Source organism: Barbus barbus, assembly GCF_936440315.1.
Source record: "Barbus barbus genome assembly, chromosome: 19".
Taxonomy (NCBI): Eukaryota; Metazoa; Chordata; class Actinopteri; order Cypriniformes; family Cyprinidae; genus Barbus; species Barbus barbus.
The window spans coordinates 6,441,708-6,461,755 of record NC_136747.1 but is presented as its reverse complement, the minus strand read 5'-3'; the positions used below and the strand labels follow the sequence as shown (position 1 = coordinate 6,461,755).

General features: G+C 35.3%; 2 protein-coding genes across 2 annotated transcripts in view; both read right to left on the bottom strand.

Moving 5' to 3' along the window:
* The window catches only part of LOC306885515 (cleavage and polyadenylation specificity factor subunit 1-like), a 32,409-nt gene extending 24,190 nt beyond the window's left edge, over positions 1-8,219 (bottom strand). The window contains exons 1-11 of the mRNA XM_079442089.1: positions 8,081-8,219; positions 7,660-7,843; positions 5,213-5,240; positions 4,953-5,086; positions 4,787-4,867; positions 4,545-4,696; positions 2,728-2,874; positions 2,465-2,604; positions 483-593; positions 280-373; positions 13-100 (exon numbers count right to left, since the gene is read on the bottom strand). Coding sequence (XP_079298215.1) covers positions 13-100; positions 280-373; positions 483-593; positions 2,465-2,604; positions 2,728-2,874; positions 4,545-4,696; positions 4,787-4,867; positions 4,953-5,086; positions 5,213-5,240; positions 7,660-7,803 — 1,119 coding nt within the window. The 5' untranslated portion in view covers positions 7,804-7,843; positions 8,081-8,219. The remainder of the gene's footprint in view (positions 1-12; positions 101-279; positions 374-482; positions 594-2,464; positions 2,605-2,727; positions 2,875-4,544; positions 4,697-4,786; positions 4,868-4,952; positions 5,087-5,212; positions 5,241-7,659; positions 7,844-8,080) is intronic.
* Positions 8,220-8,865: 646 nt separating this feature from the next.
* parp10 (poly(ADP-ribose) polymerase family member 10) overlaps positions 8,866-20,048 on the bottom strand; it is a 14,236-nt gene continuing 3,053 nt past the window's right edge. The window contains exons 3-12 of the mRNA XM_079441906.1: positions 19,366-19,541; positions 19,011-19,253; positions 17,815-18,045; positions 16,750-17,741; positions 15,730-15,942; positions 15,513-15,642; positions 13,163-14,113; positions 11,369-11,502; positions 10,974-11,148; positions 8,866-9,584 (exon numbers count right to left, since the gene is read on the bottom strand). Of these exons, the coding sequence (XP_079298032.1) occupies positions 9,286-9,584; positions 10,974-11,148; positions 11,369-11,502; positions 13,163-14,113; positions 15,513-15,642; positions 15,730-15,942; positions 16,750-17,741; positions 17,815-18,045; positions 19,011-19,253; positions 19,366-19,540 (3,543 nt within the window). The 5' untranslated portion in view covers position 19,541 and the 3' untranslated portion in view covers positions 8,866-9,285. The remainder of the gene's footprint in view (positions 9,585-10,973; positions 11,149-11,368; positions 11,503-13,162; positions 14,114-15,512; positions 15,643-15,729; positions 15,943-16,749; positions 17,742-17,814; positions 18,046-19,010; positions 19,254-19,365; positions 19,542-20,048) is intronic.

Genomic DNA, 20,048 nt, shown 5'->3' with positions numbered 1-20,048 from the left:
CTGATCACTCACACAAGTGGTCAGGACGCTGGCGGCAGCCTTGTCAAAGTGAAACGCCCGAACGCTCCTCATGCCATCTGTGATGAGCGTCAACACGTAACTGCAACATGACAAACATGGTCACATCTCTGATCCAAATGACCATTTCATACCTATCTGTTTTTTATGTGACATGTTGGTTTTGATTGCTTCTATTGTCATCATTTGGATAAAAGTGTCTGCTAAATGACTAAAATGTAAAGCATGGAAGCATGTGGTCATACAAGTGAAAGGTCTCACATTTCTCCTTCTTTTAATGAGATGACCATCTTATCAGAGGTGATGAAGGATGATTGAGAACAATCCAGTGTGATCTTCACTTCATCCTGTGACCCTGAAGAGCAAAACAGAGTGAATTAGAGTGAAATGGCACCAGTTAGCAATCATAGCTTTGACTGTAAAGATGTTATTTTTGGGAGGGAAGAAGTCTGAGCAGAACTTACTCAAGGGGAAAGCGGTGGTGCCGTTGGTCTGACTGTTGAGTGACACTCCAAACGGAGGAACGCTCTGGTTCAGATACATTAATGAATTCACAGCGAACACCACAACTCCACCTGAACACAAAACACACAATATTATCATTCAAACACTTGACTTGTTTTGTCCTTCACTTTCTGGTAAAAATCTTCCAATTTATATCAACAAACAAAACTCATTTCAAACTCATTTCATATACTTAAGCACAACAGAAGAGACCAGAAGGCCTTTATGATCATAAATTATTGTTGCTCTTCTCACATTTTAACATGTATGAAAGAAATTATATCATGCTAATGCTTGTACAGTTAATATTGGCTAAAATGTATACGGTCTAAAACAGGCTTCCAAAACATAAATGTATAAAAACAGATGAAATACAAGAACTGGAAAGTTTATTTTTCTTATATGACTGTATTATTATATGCCATAATAATACAGTGGTTCTCAACCAGAGGGCCTGTGCAAACTTGAAACAGGGGATCTCAGAGGACTTGCAATGATTTCAAAGACTTTTTAGAGAATTAAAATAATAAAACTAGCAATAAAACGTATAATGAGCTAAAATAAAAATCAAGATCCCCTTAAAAACTATTTGTGACTAGCAAAATGAGTTGGAATGAGCAAATTTTCAAAAATGAGTTCACATTCTCCATTAAAATACCTTCAAAATGATATATGACTTGTTGAAATCTGACAAAAAAAGATCCTTTAAAAGGCGATTTTGAGAAAAATGTAAAGTTTTCTGACGATTCCAAAGCAAAATCACCAAGCAACGTTGCGTCTTTTCCTCCAATTCTTTTCTTCATAACAATTACTATTTTATTAAATCACAATATAGCTATTTTTACTTTATCTTTGTTATTAAAAATAAGAACAAAGATGTAAATAAACAGTAGTTTAATCAAGAGCAGCGAGTGCTTCCGTCTTTTCTTTTAATGTTTGATTAAGATCGAGACAAATCTAAGACCTAATGTAATGCATGAATCTTATATAATGTTACGCATCAGATTTTCCCCAACCATTAACTAAACACTCATGTAAGACATAACAGATTATGTCTGAGTGTCTACTATTGTCCTTTTGCATTATTGACACACTATTTTCCTATTTAATACTGTAAAGCTGCTTTGACACAATCTGTATTTTTAAAAGCGCTATATAAATAAATGTGACTTGACTTGAATCTCGCCAAGACATATTTCTCAATAATGTACTTTATAGAGAGATCTTTTGTTTTCATCAGCAAAATCATTTTCACTGGTTTGGACTCATGTCATCGAGAATTCAATATGAATATTCACAAAGCTGGATTGCTGTGCTTTGCAACAATAGACATGTACAACTTGAGGTGAGGTCGTCCAGAAGTGAGCAGAGAAAAGGGTACTCCTCTCAGAAAATGTACAAACAAAGGTCATTTGAGAGGTTTAATTACTATTTGGAGCGCTAGAAGAGGGCTTTATGAACTCATTTTTGTGAAAACATCATATCTGACCAAAACTGACATAAATAAATTAGTTCAACTTATAAAGTCTTAAATTAATACCATGGGCATTTTATAATGAAAATATATTTGACTAATTACGCTTGCTTCTAAAATATTTTATTTGGTAGAAACGGTAATATTTCTAAAATAGTCTAAAATATTTTTCATTTAATTATAAAATAATTAAGAATTCTAAAATACTTCTTATCTAGTAAATCAAGAGTGAGTCGATGTACCCTGAAGAACATTCAGCTTCTAAAATTTCTGGATTTAATTATTTATTTATTGCCATCAGAATAAAATAATGTTTGAAAACTAAACAAGGGCTAGGGGGCCTTGACATATTCTTGCAGACAATGGAGGACCTTGTTGAGAAGCTCTGCCATAAAACCAGAGGTGAACGTCTGCATGGAGCTCATGCAGGTGCAGTAAGAGTAGAGGTGAGTGAGGATGCTATTTTACCGATGGGTTTGGGCACAGCCATGACCTGAGTGCAGTCGAAGGGCAGGTTACTGAGAGACCAGATGACCGGATGGACCTTCTGCATGATGTTTAGAGAGATCGCCACGATACTGCATGTGTCCTGACGCACTGCCACACGTCTAAACATAACAAACAACACGCCTGTTTAACACAAAGTGTGTGATGCTAAAGACTGAATGCATATGATCGAGACAGGAAATGCATGTGTAATGAAGTGCTGATAATCAGATAAGCAGTCGTACCCCGGCCACGTCTGATTGGGCTCAAACAGAATAAGCAGTGTGGGCTCGTAGTAACCGTGGAGAAACTTCATATCGATGATGTTTAGGAGTTTCTCATCCAGTTCACGAACATCAATGATGTAACTGGGAAGGAAATTTGATTTCTGCCTAAAAAAGAAGAAATATTTTGAATGAGATCTTGCTGTAAATAAATACCAGTTTAATTTGAATAGAGTCTGATAAGCTACAGTTAAAAAGTTTGGGAATTAATACTTTCATTTAGCAAGGACACATTAAATAGATAAAAAAATAGTGAGAGTAAATACAATTCTGATGTTAGATTTCTATTTCAAACAAATGCTATTCTTTTGAACTTTCTTCAACATTGTTATTAATCAGAAATGTTTCTCGAGCAGCAAATCAGTATATTAGAATGATTTCTGAAGGATCATGTGACACTGAAGACTGGAGTAATGATGCTGAAAAATCAGCTTTGATCACAGAAATAAATTACATTTTAAAATATATTACAATAGAAAACAGTTGTTTTAAATTGCAATAATATTTAACAATTTTACTATTGTTACTATATTTTTGTATCAAATAAATTCGACCACAAAAAAAAACAAACGTAAAGCTAGTGCTGTCAATAGATTAATCGCATCCAAAATAAGTTTGTTTACATAATGTGTGTGTACTGTGTATATATATTTATTATGTATATATAAATACTAACACATACAGTATACATTTTGAAAATATTTACATGCATGTATATATCTATATGTATATTATTTATATTACAGATAAATATATTTTATATATAAACATAATTTTTATGTATATGTATATACATAAAATACATAAAAATGTACATGTATATTTGTGTATTTATATAGACATAATAAATATACACAGTACACACACACACATATATATGTGACCCTGGACCACAAAACCAGTCTTAAGTCGCTGGGGTATATTTGTAGCAATAGCCAAAAATACATTGTATGGGTCAAAATTATTTATTTTTCTTTTTATGCCAAAAATCATTAGGACATTAAAGGGATAGTTCACCCAATAATGAAAATTCTGTCATCATTTACATCATTTACAAATGTCTTTGTTCTGCTGAACACAAAGGAAGATATTCTGAAGAAAGTTTGTAACCAGGCTGTTTTGGGGCACCATTGACTTCCATAGTAGGAAAAAAAATATGTCAATGGTGCCCCAGAACTGCTCTGTTTCCCACATTCTTCAGAATATCTTCCTTTGTGTTCAGCAGAACAAAGACATTCATACAGGTTTGGAACTACATGAGGAGTAAATGATGACAGAATTTGAATTTTTGGGTGAACTATCCCTTTAAGTAAAGATCATGTTCCATGAAGATATTTAGTAAATATATCAAAACTTCATTTTATCAAAACTTCATTAGTAATATACATTGGTAAGAACTTCATTTGGACAACTTTAAAGGCGATTTTCTTAATATTTAGATTTTTGTTGCACCCTCAGATTCCAGATTTTCAAATATAGTCCGATCCTAACAAACCATACATCAATGGAAAGATTATTTATTCAGCTTTCAGATGATGTGTAAATCTCAATTTTGATAAATTGACACTTAAGACTGGTTTTGTGGTCCAGGGTCACATATTATGAAAACAAAAACTGGTATTTTTGGATTAATTGTTTGACAGCACTACTTAAAACATTAAAAAAAACTTTTTTTAAATCTTACAAAAACTTTAAAAATATCTTCCCAACCCCAAACTTTTCGGTGGTAGTGTAATCATTTAAAATGCCAGGAAATATTTAGAAAATGTTGTTCGTACCCCTCTCCCACAATGCCTTCTTGTTCATCGGTCAGCATGTCCTTCCTGAAGGGCAGAACCACCAGGCACGTGCCGTACACCAGCATGACAGCGCAGCGGTTCTCTGGGTCCACCCGCACCATGGGGATGTGCAAATTCTGAACAAACCCTTCCTGAAACCATCCAAACACACAGCACAGAGTGATCAAAACACACACCTCCACAGATCAGCAGTTCAATACATCCTCAAACGCAGTACACACTTTCAGCTCCGGCTCCTCGAAAAAGTGCAGAGACAGAGTCTTGAGATCATGCGTGCCTGGATCATACTCCACAACTGAGAGCTGGAAGAAAAACAAACACACTGACTTTAGATACTCTTCAAAGCTTTACTTTTGCAGGAAGTAGCTGTAATGTAGTCACACATACCTTGGCATCTTTGAAGCTGAGAAGCAAGGCGTCTCTGTTGGTGCCCACGAGCTGAACGCTGGCCATAGACATCACATTTCCAAAGAGAGAGAAGGACGCCACCTGCTCCAGCTTCTCTTTACGGATCTTGCCATCTACAATTGAATATTAATAATAATAATACCAACAACAACAGCAATATTAATAACAATAAACTCAATAATAAAATCCATTTTAGTCAACAGGATACTTGACTACGGACCAAAAATGAAAAGTCTTACCTGATGACTTTTCTGATTTTGAAGTGTTCTAGAATGCAATAAGAGAAAATGATTAAAGTTTATATTAATGACCCATTTAAACCAAACAGAACCAAACCCAGTGGCATCTTTTTCTCAAAATATAAAGAAAGCATAATTATATAAAGATATTTATATAAAGCGCAATTCAAGCACATTTCATGTTTCTAAATTTCTAAGGTTTAAAATTATGTGGATTTAAAATGATTAAATTATTATATTACACTTTTATTATTAAACTTTAATATTTATCATATTATAAAATAAATATCATACATTTTTCCCTAATTTACAGAAGACATGTATTTTTCAGTGTAGCAATCCTGTCAGGCATATTTACAACAAAAATCAATTTAGGACATATTAAAAGACTAATTACTTTCACGCCAAATACTAATTAGTTGTCATTTTACATTTTTCAAATTTGCCGCTATCCTAGGTTTTGCCCATTTGTCAGTAAGACTTTTTCACTCATTTAATATGCTCCCTTATTCTTTTATATATTTTAATATGTACAAGTCAGAATATGCAAGTATTGTGTTACACTGAATGACAATGGAACATTATTTCAACCAAATTATTTTATTCTCCAAAAACTTATTTAAAACCTTAAAAGTAGACACTTTACTTACATTCAACGTGCTTTCTATGGACATAAAATCACTTTTGTAAATTTATTTTGATGTGGACATCTTATATATACTGTATATATACTTTGTATAAAGTTAAATAGTTATATACGGTCAAACCACTAATTATTGAGACACCAGATATAATTTTGATCTCTTTTTACTAGCAGGTGCAGGACACTATAGTTCTTTTATGTAAGTGAGGATAGCAAAATAAAGTAAACTGTGACGACATTATACCTAAAAATTCTTCATACAGTGGACTACCAGTAAAACTGATAAACATTTGGGACCAAAAATTATTGAGACACTTTGACCTGATCATGTTTTGCTTAAGTGTTTTTTCTTTAATTGCTAATGCAAACTTTTTACACCACAGACTGAACAAAATTATGCATTGCTTGGTAATTGGTTGACCTAGATTGGTATTAGCTAATCGTGTACTTAAATTTAACAGCAGACAGCTATTCAACCGAATTCATTACACACCTTTCAATCAACTTTATCAAGATTAATTTGTTCTGACACAGTTTTAATTTTATTACCATTTTTTAAACTACAGCAAATAAACATAGTGATAATGTGAGAAGGTGTCCGAATAAATTTTGATTTAACTGTATATATATTGCTATTTAGCATATGTGACCCTGGAGCACAAAGCCAGTCTTAAGTCGCTGGGGTATATTTGTAGCAATAGCCAAAAATACATTGTATGGGTCAAAATTATAGATTTTTCTTTTATGCCAAAAATCATTAGGATATTAAGTAAAGATCATGTTCCATGAAGATATTTTGTAAATGTATTACCGTAACTATACCAAAACTTCATTTCTGATTAGTAATATGCATTGCTAAGAACTTCATTTGGACAACTTTAAAGGGGATTTTCTCAGTATTTAGATTTTTTTGCACCCTCAGATTCCAGATTTTCAAATAGTTGCATCTCAGCTAAATATTGTCATATCATAAACCATACATCAATGGAAACATTATTTATTCAGATTTCAGATTGTGCATCTTAATTTCGAAAAATTGACAATTAAGACTGGTTTTGTGGTCCAGGGTCACATATATAGCTATATATACACTCACTACATAGTTAAGACAAAACAGAGACGAAAGTATTTCAATCCTTTGCAGCTGTCAAACATCAGTGGTGTAATTGTTTCTAGGCTCCATTAAACACCCACTAAACTGAAATTTAATTTGTTGTGTCTCATTTGTGACCCTGGTGTCAATTTTCCAAAATTGAGATTTATACATCTGAATAAATAAGCTTTCCATTGATGTATTGTTTGTCTGTGAGGAATATGTTTAGCATCTAACAGCAGTCAAGTGCAAGCACGCTGCACCCGTCTAGAGTGATAACGATAAGTCTTTCCGAGTCACAGGGGCTCAATCCAAGTCTCCAGTCATTGCCGTCAAAGTCGAGTCTCAAGTCTTCTTTAGGCTTTCCTGTAGCTCAAATAGTAGAGCTGATCAAATGTAAAAACTGTAACTTGAATGCAATGCAAGTCGCGTCTGCTAAATGCATAAATGTTCTTTAATTGAGTCGAGTCCACACTCCTGCCAAATGAAGTTCTTAGCTATGCATATTACTAATTTGATATATTTACGGTAGGAAATTTACTAAATATCTTCATGGAACATTATCTTAATATCCTAGTGATTTTTGGCATAAAAGAAAAATGGATAATTTTGACCCATACAATGTAGTTTTGGCTATTGCTACAGATATACCCCAGCGACTCAAGACTGGTTTGGTGGTCCAGGGTCGGTTCTAGTTCAGACATGCCTCACCTCCACATCATGAATGATCCTGTACACATACAGCTGAGATGTTCCGGCCACCACCAGGTTCTTCTCCTGGCTGGAGATGAAGTTACAGTACACGGCGAACTCCACAGCGGTGGGCGGATGGGCCTGACGGTACACCGCGTACATGATGAAGATGAGGAGGAGGAGGAGCAGCTCTCCTCAGCACCTACACAATCACACAGAGAGAGAGAGAGTGCACTGTTATACACTCTACAGCCGCTCTTCTTACCATCTAACTGATACACAAACCTTAAATACACGTCTTATTTGTGTGATTTACTCATTTCCACGCACGTTTATTGACATTATATGCATCTCAAGCTTTTCCTGCTAATATGCTAGCGAGCTGTATTTGATCATAATAAACATCAACTGTAGACACGCAAAATAAACTTGAACATACCAGCGAGTTATTGTGCTATTTTCCAAATGAGCCCTATGACTGGTGGGTCTGATAAATATATTTATTTAACCCCGAACTCAGCACACTGGACAGCACTTTCTCATTCATTACACTTCCCAGAATGCCTCGCGGCAGCAGCGCAGCGCTGTAATGTGTCCGACTGCACGCGCGCTGAGTTCCGCTCTCTGCGCCATAAGTACGTACTACATTTGAATCTGAGCGTACTTCCCGATTAGTATGAATGAAACGCGCACGTACTACATCCGCCATGTTGATATTATCACGTGCGTCGAAATTTACGCGAATTAATTTTTAAATAAGCGTGGAAATTTAAAGAGCCCACTCTACTGAACATATATATATATATATATAAACAATACATAAAACACAATAGAAGTATCATCACCTATTTATCTAGTAAATCCGAATAAAAAAAACACAGCCAGCTGTAATAAGTAGTGTAACTAAACTGATTACATTTGATAACTTCTCTAAATTTCAACTGTTAATCATTTTCAATCATATAAACCAGACAATTGATATTGATTCCAACAATTTTTTTAAATTGTATTTGGTAATGTTATTTAATAGATCTGAGCTGGACTAACAGCTGTATTTTTATTAACTAACCTCAACAAAGATTAATTAATACCACAAGAGTGTATTGCTCATTGTTAATGTTAGTTAATGCATTAAATATAGTGGAACATTATTGTAAAGTGTTACTTATAAATATGATACACACATATTCAGATCAATAAGTTATTTGTGTTGCCAAATTATTTCAAGTGTGACGATCTGAGGAACCCCAAATCTTTTTATTTTACAGTGTGCAATTAAATAATAGACTTAAACATGAATCTATTGTAAACATTGTTACTGTATTTATACTGCTATTACTGTATAAAAACATTGTACAGATAACTTCATTCCAGCATTAATTTACTTTATTTTTGACACCAAAAATACTAATCTGTGAGTGATGTGAAGCTGACTGACATAAAACAAACAATATCAATGTGATTGAATTCATTTGTTTTAAAATATCAAGAACACAGAAGAATCCAATTATTCACACAATTAAAAAACAAACTGAAAAACAACACTCAGCTATCTTGTTGAAAGAAACACATCAGCAGTAAAGTGAGAGTGGTTTAATGATTAGCCATGATTGCCAGAGACATTATAAATGTGAAAGTATGCGATTAGCCGTAGATCTTCTTGCATGTGATAAGGTACTCTGGATAAGCCTGTGTGTCGTTGAAGATGACGAATAGAGTCGGGGAGCCCATCTGATCCGTCACGCTGTGGTATCTGACAGGAATGCCAGAGCTCTCCTTGAGCGGGGCGGTTTTATAGTCGTATTTGCCCACGGTGAAGTCTCCGGTCAGCACTCTGGCCACAAAAATAAACTTGTGCCCATCCGCGTTGGGTGGGGAGTAGGTGTCAGACACGGACAGCGAGGCGTTCACCGCAAAATACACGCCCTGCCCGTACACAGTGGCTGTCAGAGAAAAGAGAAGATGCATTTGTCATATTTATAATATTTTGAATTAGATTTTAATGTTATTTTCAGTTATTTACTGTGTGTTTTTGTCATTGTTATTAGTTTTGGGGGGGGTTTGTTCGTTTTTTGTGAGTCTATATAATTTTTATTTAAAATTATAATTTTATTTTATAATTCTATTATAATTTTTATTAATATAAGTATTAATGTTAGTTATTTTTTTACATATTTACTTCAATTTAAAGTAGTGCTGTCAAACGATTCATCGCCATTAATTGCATCCAAAATAAAAGTTTTTGTTTGCATAATATATATGTGTTTGTGTACTGTGTATATTTATTATGTATACTGTATATAAATACACACACAGACAGTATATATTGTGAAAATATTTACATGTGTTATATTCATATCATTTATATTACAAATAAATATATTTAATATATAAAAATAAAACATTTCTGAAATATATACATGCATGTCTGTGTATTTATATATACACATACATAATAAATATACACAGTACACAAACACATATATATTATGCAAACAAAAACTTTTATTTTGGATGCAATTAATCATTTGACAGCACTAATTTAAAGTAAATGAAAATAAGAAACATAGCTGAAATAACGTTTCTAGATTTAGTTAATGATAACATCCCTGGTTCATACGAGACAGAATTCACATCACAATCACATTTAGATGAATTTGGGGTTTGGGTAATTGATAGGGTGTTCCTGGGATGTTGCTTTTTCAAAACCTATTGTATGAGCCAGTGTTATTTTAGTATCACTGATCCTACTATTATGGTTTTTAATATTTTGAAGTAGATTTCTATTTTCTGTTTTTAATTTTAAAGTTTTACTAATTTGTGTTTTGAGTGTTTTTTGTCATTTTTTGTATGTCTATACAGTTTTTTTAATAGTTTAGTTTTAGTTGTTTTCCTACTTCAAGTTAAACTCCACAAAAAAAAAGAGAAATGTTGCCTTGGCAACTAGCTGAAAATAAAATTTGTTAAAATGTTATTCTTTCAGTCAATGTTTATTTGATTTGAAATAAAATGTTTTTTGGTAACACTTTATTTTAAGGTGTCCTTGTTACACGTTGCATGTTCTTACTATTATAATAACAATAAATTATGCATAATTGCATGCAAGTAACCCTAATCCTAACTTTAATCATATAGAAAGTACATGTAGTTAATTAATATTACTCAGTCCTTAAATGTATAATTACACTGTAACAAGGACACCTTAAAATAAAGTGTAACCTGTATTTTTTTAATTTAGTTAACTATAATAACCCTGCTATAAGCCATGCTAACTGTGAAGCTTGCCATTTCAAACAGCAGCATATGACCGATTCACAATCACAGCATAGTACCGTTTTTCCCACAGAAGCTCCTGTTGAAGCCATGAATGCATATCTCCTTGACGCTGGTCTCGCTGGTGCCGTGGTAGAGGGTGCGCTGCACCTGCGACTCTGAGGAGCTCTGCTCAATACTGACCTTCTTCAGCCTGTACTGGTCATGCAGGAGCTTATTCATCAGCTTCTCAACCTGAAAACACCATCAGAGTCCGTGTGAGAGATAGCAGCCGATAACAGACAACCATAAACACTTCCAAAGCAGATAATGATTCCTATAAACTTTTTCAATCCAAACCTAATAGTAAATTCACAGGTTTTTACTCTGAAAACTATTAATGTCTTGCACACAAAAAACCCCTCTGAACTACACATGCACAGACACAGAGTTGTGCGACCGTATTAAACCGTACCTTAATAATTCTGATTTTGTTGTGGTTGTCCTGAAGGGTGTCATAGAAATCTTTGACTACATTCTGGAATTCATCAGAGTCCACATCCACGGGACACACTTCAGGCAAACTGGACAGCAGACTGTAATCTTCATCTGAAAAATAAACGTCATCTACTAAATGCACATTTATACCATTTGTCATGATTCTGGCCTGTTCCCTGTTTTCTTTTGTGGACTTTTAGTTGCTTCCTGCCTGCTGTGTCAGTCTGTAGTTCTTCTGGCTTCCCTGTTTCCTGTGCTCATGTCAGGTCTTGTCCAGTGTTGGATGTTGTGTTGGCTGCCTCGGTTCTGTGGCTGTTTCTTGGTTCCTGCTCCTTGTCCTTGGATGCTGCATTTGGATCCTACTCTCCCTCATCTCTGATTTCCACCAGCTGCTTGGTTTGAAAGTGACTTCTGTGTGAGCTGTGCTTCATACCTCTCTGAAATACTTTGTTTTACTAAAGTGACCACATCTTTAGATTGTTCTACAATCAAAGCAATTCAAGGACATTTGCCAAACCACACTAACAGATATTACAGGAATACTTTAGTTTAGGGGTTGCTTATTAATATGCATATAACTAGCATATTGTCTGTTTGTTGGTACTTATAAAGCACATATTAATGCCTTATTCTGCATGCCTTATTCTTAATCCTGACCTACCTAAACTTAACCAGTCCTAAACTACCAGTCCTAAACTTAACAACTACCTTACTAACTATTACTAAGCAGCAAATTAGGAGTTTATTGAGGGACAAGTCATAGTTGATAGTTAAAGGGTTAGTTCACCCAAAAATGAAAATTCTGCCACCATTAACTCCCCCTCAAGTAGTTCCAAACCTGTATGAATGTCTATGAATGGTGCCCCAAAACAGCCTGGTTACAAACTTTCTTCAAAGCATCTTCCTTTGTGTTCGGCAGAACAAAGAAATTCATACAGGTTTGGAACTACTTGAGGGTGAGTTAATGGTGACACAATTTTCATTTTTGGGTGAACTATCCCTTTAATAGTAAGAATTGCTCCCCAAACGAAAGTGTGACCAATAATACTAATGAATAAGGCCAGATACTAAGCTAAAACAAATAATATATCAATTTTAATATATTAAAGTCATAATATATATTTTTGTAATTTCTTTTGGCTGGCTCAATAATCACATTTCCCCCCCAAAATAATTTATTATAATTCATAAATAAATAAATGTGATAAATTCATAATTTAACATTCTTAAGTTATTTTAATATACAGTTTATTGTGAATAATTTGACTAATTAACTGACATATCATTGACAATTAATTAATTTTTTTTGCAATATTCCAGCAATACCAAATCAACAACTGACAAAACAAAAGGATTGATTTATTGATTGGTTTTTTAAATACAACTGACAAAACTAAATTGTTAAAAAAAGTCTAAATTATTAAATACTTTCATATTCTTAACTTTAATTTGCGAGATTTTCCCAGCAAATATTGATTTAAGCAACTAATTGTGATTAATTTGACTAATTAATCAGAATATCATGTGTAATCAACTTGACATAATCATCAACATAATTACATTACATATTCTTAAATTCACAAATAATTTCACTAATTAATTGGCATATCATGTGTATATCATCTGAAAAAGATGTGTGTGTTATTATGTCTGGAAACTATTATGAAGAAACAAAAATAATGAAGTCTGGCATCAACGGCAGAAGCGGTGGAGTCTCCCTTTGGGCATTTCATTATTTTGGGGGTTTTATGTAATTCAGTTTAATTTGTACCTGCACCATCCGTGTACAAGTCCTCTGTGCTCAGCATTTTCCGTTTAATAGGCACGGATTTCCCGGATGCCAAACTGTGCTCTTCCATCTTCTCGAAGTCAATGGTGTACGGCTGATTGTCGAAGAGAACATCAATCTTCTTCTGCTTCATCTTCCAAGCGTTCTCAATGAACACTGTGGCATCCGGCGGGTACGGGATGGCCTTCGAGGAGGAGCCTTGCTCGACCCAAACCCACTGTATGGTCTTCACGAGTTCAGCATCCGTCATCATATTCTCTGTCCTTCTCAGGACGTTCTTCAGGTCCATCACGGCCTCAGAGACGTACTCTTTAAAGCCGGAGAGGACTGCGGTGGTGCCCTGGATGCTGATCTCGACAGCATGCTTCCTCTTAATGAGCTCTATGCATCTCTTCTGATGGGAGGAGAGTTTCCGCAGGTTCTTGTTCTCAACCTTCTCCTCACACTGTCTCAATCCAACCTTCTTGCCCAATGCGATGTCCACCCTGACAAGATCATGGTTGTAGTTAGCAAACACACAGATCTCGGCTTTGTTAGCTGACATGATGGCGTCTTGCAAGGACATTTCAAACGCTCTCTCCAGCTGCGTGTTCTCCTCGTTTGGCATGGAGTCTCTCCGGGACAGTTCTAGAGCTTTCTGGATGTCCTCTGCATCCGATCTTTGGTTGAGCTCCATTGACATCTGTATGGCCAGCAAGAAGCTTGCGTCTTCGTCGAGGCTGAAGGCGTCCATGGGTGCAGAGGAGCTCTGGAGGTCATAGGCCTGCAGTGATTGGGGTTGGTCGGCCTCTTCTTCTGCTGCTGCTGAGGTATCTTGACTCTGGTCTGAATACAGCTCTAGAGATTCACTGTCTGTGGCTCCTAAACTAGAAGGTTGGGGGTTCAAATCGCTGCCAATGACTGCCAAGATCTTCTTAGCTTCTTCAATACGAGCTGAGTGACAGAAAACATTCAGTAACCATTGGGGTTCAACAAAAAACAACAGATTAGCATTCTATTTAGGGCCCAATGAAATCCGTTTTAGTTTTTCCAAAGTTCTGTTTTATCTTGTTCCAAATTCCATTTTTTACATTTTAATTTATAATGGTTAAAATTTATTTTTATTACTCAAAAAACAAGCCTAATTAATGAAAATCACGAAACTTTACATGTATATATTAAAAGTTAAACAAAAATTTTACTTTTTATGAAATATGTTTTATTTTTTCATTTTTATTATATTAATTTTTAATATATATTTTATTTTTATTCTGTTTTATTGTTAACAAATTCTGTTTAAGCATGTCTAATTATTAAAGCGCATAAAAACAATATTTCTTTTCAATTTGTTTTAACAATAGCCCTATGAAAGGTTTTGTTTTTTTCAGAAATTCTGTGTTGTTTACTTGAATTTTTCTGGTTACCAAAATTTTATTTTAATTTTAATCAAATGATAGTTAAACAAACTTTATTTTTTGGCAATCAAAGGGGGTTTACAATTAAAAATTAAAACATGAAAGAAATATAGTGTGATTATTTCTTTAGAAAATCAGTTTTAATAATTTTATTAGTAATAGTAGTTTGTACACTCTACTGTACAGTAGTAATGTATTTCTGATACAATTTCTTCAAGTTAAACCAAACTTTTATTTTGACAGGTTGCCATGAGGATCTTTAAGTTTCTGTGTGTATTTGACATGACCAGTGTTGCCACTTAATTTCTAGCGATTATCGTCAATTTGATTGCACAGATACTATTTAAACTAAACTGAGCTAGACAATGACATCACTGGAATTCAATAATGAAATGCCTTTAACTGAAAATTGAATGTTTAATCTTATTATTATACATTACTGACACTCTATCCTCCAATTTGATACTGTTAAGTGCTTTGACACAATCTGTATTGTTAAAAGCGCTATATAAATAAAGGTGACTATTTATGTCCTCATTCATTTAGACGGCAGATGCTGAAATCACTGCGCGCTCAGTATGTGTGTAGTAAACGAAACTGCGTATCTGCGGTTGCACCCTTCATTCAGACAAAGACACGCAGGATTCATATTTAAATAGTCTTTTGCAGTTTAATATTTACAGATACTAGTCCATATAGTGATTTGATTTAAGTGTACTGGCCTACTTTTAACTAATTCATCCAAACTTTGACAAATTCCATGCCATTCCTCGTTATACAGTAAATTCTGTTGTTATAGAGTCTGCGATTCCGTCCGTGTTTTCCGCATTGCGCAAATCATTGGGCACGATGAAAAAAGAATTGGAACTAAAGGGTCTCGGCCCACTTATAATTCAACCACCAGTAAAGAATCAGTCAGGGAAATGATCTATAATGACCTGAAGTACGTGCATCGGTTGAGTTACGTCCATTCGGGACTCCAGCAGTGAATTCCTGAATGGAATTTGCAGAGGAACTTCTCTGGAAGTTTTGACAGGTTGTCATTTTCCATGCCAGCTCCAGTATGTCCTGTGGAAAGCACAAATACAATCAACCCTAAAGTATTACAGAGTATATGAGGTTTGTCATGATAAACAACAAGGCTGGATGTGTTACATCATCTTCTAGAGGCTCCCAGTGCACTTTGGCCATGTCGATATAGACTTCGAACTTTGCTGTCATCTCTCCCAGTATGCTGACACCCTCCTCCTCCAGCAGGAAGCGGGAAATGCCAGGCTTGGTCACCACTATGGTCTTTGTAAAGACTGATCCGATAATAGCACTTAATAATTCTGCCGCTGATTGGCACACACTCCACTCTCCCTGAATCTGCAAGTGAATTTAAGAGATTGCAAAGCAATTATAGAAATGATATAAAAGTACTTTTCAAGTATCTCTATTTTATAGTGTTTTTCTTTAGAAAACTTTACTTCACAACATTCCAAAGCATAATATTGTACTTTTTACTGCACTACGTTTCACATTAATTATAATTTCATACTTAATTACATTAGAAATGTATTACTTTCTTACTTTTACTCAAGTAAAAGTAATTCAAAGATTTACTTGAGTACAAGAAAGTACTACATTTTTAATGTTCTTAAGTATTAAAAGGTAAAAAAAAAAAAAAAAAACTTTTATTTATGAAATGTAGTGCAGTAAAATGTATGACATTATGCTTTGGAATGTAGCGAAGTAAATGTTTTTCAAAGAAAAACACTGTCTTTTGGACAGTTTTCACTACTGTCCATCTCTGCTTTTAATCAATTTAATGCATCCTAATGCTGAATAAAAGTATTAATTAAAAACAAAACTAGGTAACACTTTATATTAGGTGGCCTTAACTACTTACATCAAAAACTAAGTACAATGTACTTATTGTGGTCATATTGTATTGCAAAACACTTTTGCTGTTATTGAGGTGGGATATGGGTAAAATATAAGTACAAGGTAAAAACATGTATGTACACACTAAGTGCATTGTATCAAATGATTAATTTAAATGTAAGTACATAGTAGTTAAGGCCACCTAATATAAAGTGGGACCCAAAACTAAATCTTACTGACCCCAAACTTTTTATCAGTAGTGTAAATGTCATTTAAATCAGTTGAATGAAAGCAAACTCAGTAACTAACACTCAATCCATCTCCAGTCTCCAGTGGGAATAGGATGACCTCTCCCATGTCCGCCAGTAGATCTTGATGATGGAATTGCATGAACTTGAGCATTCCTGGCTCCATAGACAGGACGGTCTCCTTCTGGCGTGAGGTGCTGAGAAACGCAACCATCTTCTCTTCATTGTCCTTCTCCATCCCTGTCAGGGTGACGGCAGTAATCACTCCACCAGCGTTGGACAGTTTGGCAATGCAAAAGTCCAAAGACGCCAGGAAGTCAGACCACTCCGTTGAAGAGAGCATGCTCTCGCACTCTTTGGCTATGGGCACAGTGAACTCTGATATCTGGGACTCTATCAGGTCTCGGGCCTGTTTGACTGCGTTACGGGACGGAGACGTTACGGAGACCGTACAGTCTGACACGCTGTAGGTTGAAGGTATGCTTGTCAAAGACAAATTCACCCTCTTTATAACATCCTTCCGCTTGAGAAAATCAGCTTTGAGTTTGTCGTACGTCAGATGGTCCTCCACAACACCAGTCAGGAACTTCAAAACTTCGTTTTTAAGTCTTTCAACCACAATTTGGTCAGGCCCTTTGATGTGGACGCCATCTTTTGCTAGACTGATGTCAAATTTGGGGTGATCCTTTTTGAGGTTCTCGATTAAATTACTCGAACTGAGCAGGTGATGTTTAGTGGTGTCAAGCACTGGTACTAAGCTAACGCATTCCTTCTGGACAGATGGCTCAGGAGCAGATGCAGTAGTCGCTAAATTTGTGGCATTGTCCGTGAGAGAAGCTTTGTGTCCTAAACTGGAGCTCACCACTGGGACAGAAACAGTCGGACTTTGGGGTGAGACCGTCTGTGGTTGGTTCCCATCCGTCGATGTTCCCTGTTCATCTTGAGTGCTCACAGACGACTGATCCTCAAGAGCATGCAGGAAATCAAAGTACGGCTCCACTACTAAATCTGTACCTTCATAATGATGGGATTTCTGGAGAACGACGTCCACAGCTGTGAAAGAGAACACTCGATTGATATTCCAGAACTCTAAAACAGAGACTTCAAGAAAGACATCTTTACTTACATTTCACATCTTTAAAAGAAACCTTAGCACGTCCACCAGCTAGCATGCTAACTGCCAGGACATCAGCGCCTCCAGCACGACTACTTTCAAAGTAGAGCTCCAGCATGTCCTCTGTGAGGGCAGGAGACAGACTGGCCACCAAAATGGAGTCTGTGGATTGGACCTGCTCCAGAGTGAGCTTTGCTCCGTTTAGAGGCCTCTTGGAAACTTCGTCTTTAAGCTTCTGAAAATCTATGGAATCACATAGACAATGAACATTTAAGACAAGCGTACTACAAATTATTATCATGCATGCATTCATGCGTGAATTTATTTGAAATGGTTCTAGATTTTTTTGCAAGCGTTAAAGGGGACATCGGATGCAAAATTGACTTTTACATGGTGTTTGCATATAAATGTGTCTTAGCATTGTGTGAACCCTACAATGATAAAAATGCATTCACTACTTTTTTATTTTATCCCCAAACAACCTAAACAGTCTCAATTATGAAGCCCTTTTGATTTTCTGAGCAGTATGATGTCATACTGCTCAGGCCCCGCCCATGGCCATTGACGGACAGTCCCGTTTTAGCATATTTCCGTCCTCAGTCTTCACTTTATCCTGACATGACATTTATCCTGAGCCAAAGAGGATGCAGTGGATTGGTTTTGATTTGGCGGTTTTGAATATACAAAAAAGGAAGAGAAGGGCGGAGTGAGCAGAGCTCATTATCATTTAAAGAGACATGCACCGAAACAGGTCGCTGTGAGCAAAGCTGATTTTGACAAAGTAAAATACTTATTGTTTTACATTATCATTGAGGAATTTTAACCAAAGTATTTTGCAGACATTTCATGAAGACCCTAAAGAATCATATCAACTTATGGAAAATGGGCATCCGATGACTCTCTTTAAAATGACTAATAAGAACTAAAATCTCTGAGAGTGGCTCTTAGTATTTGCACACTTAAAAATGTACTTAAAAATATCATTATTTGATACAAAATATCAAACCTCATGTGCTCACATGCTGCCCAAGCTTTTCTCAGAACTAACTTCCTGTAATTTATGCATTTTAAAATGTAATTTATTGCTGTAATGCAAAGCTAAATTTCATTCAAATAAACAGCACTTGGTATGATATTTTGTTATGTAATGCAAAGACACTGTATGTATTCTGTATGTAATGCTGATAGACTGATGATGAGCTACAAACCTTTGTCTAAAGGTTTTTTTAGGTGCACTAGAACCAGATCCTTGTTTGGAGACTGATACAGGATGAAGTCTGTTTCACAATCCATTCCAGTAACATTTTCCACATAAAGCTCCACATGGTCCAGTGAAGTTTGTGGATTGAGCCCTTTCAGCAGCAGTTTTCCAGGGTCCTTTGGTGGTCTCCTCCGCACTGTCAGTTTGATTTTCTGGAGCTCATGGGACTTGGAGACAACTCTGGCAGCAGCTAGTGTAAGAGAAAGAAACAGGTTTGCTTATGTATGCTTGTAATATTGCCATTTTATTTATTTATTTTAAATATAATGTATTTTTAATCTATTTAATGTAATTTTTTTTACTCTCTGCATCTTCAAAAACCACTAAAACATGGTTTCCATGTTTCTCCAAAGAGACCACGTTCCCTCCTCCAGAGCGTCGCTTGTTATCAAAGTAGAGACACAGAAGGTCATCGTCCAGATCATCAGGAATATCCAGAATCTCCAAACTCCGCTCCTCCAGGCCGCCCTCAGCCATCCTGACAAAACAGGAAACACACTTGAAGAATGAAGTGGAGCCGGTTGAGAATAACTGACATTCCTACCCCACTGACTAGGAAAACCATATGTGAGGCTACTGTAATTAAAATAAAAACAAATTAATCAAATCAAATCTTGTGTTTGTGTGGTTTTCCTTTCTTTTTCACGTAAAATGGAAATGTTTTCATAAGATTCAATCATCTATCTATGGTGCAATGCCTTTTTTGGATTGTTTTTGTGACCCTGGACCACAAAACAAGTCTTAAGTCGCTGGGGTATATTTGTAGCAATAGCCAAAAATACACTGTATGGGTCAAAATTATTGATTTTTCTTTTATGCCAAAAATCATTAGGATATTAAGTAAAGATCATGTTCCATGAAGATATTTTGTAAATTTCCTACTGTAAAAATATCAAAACTTCATTTCTGATTAGTAACAGACAGATAGATAGATAGATAGATAGATAGATAGATAGATAGATAGATAGATAGATAGATAGATAGA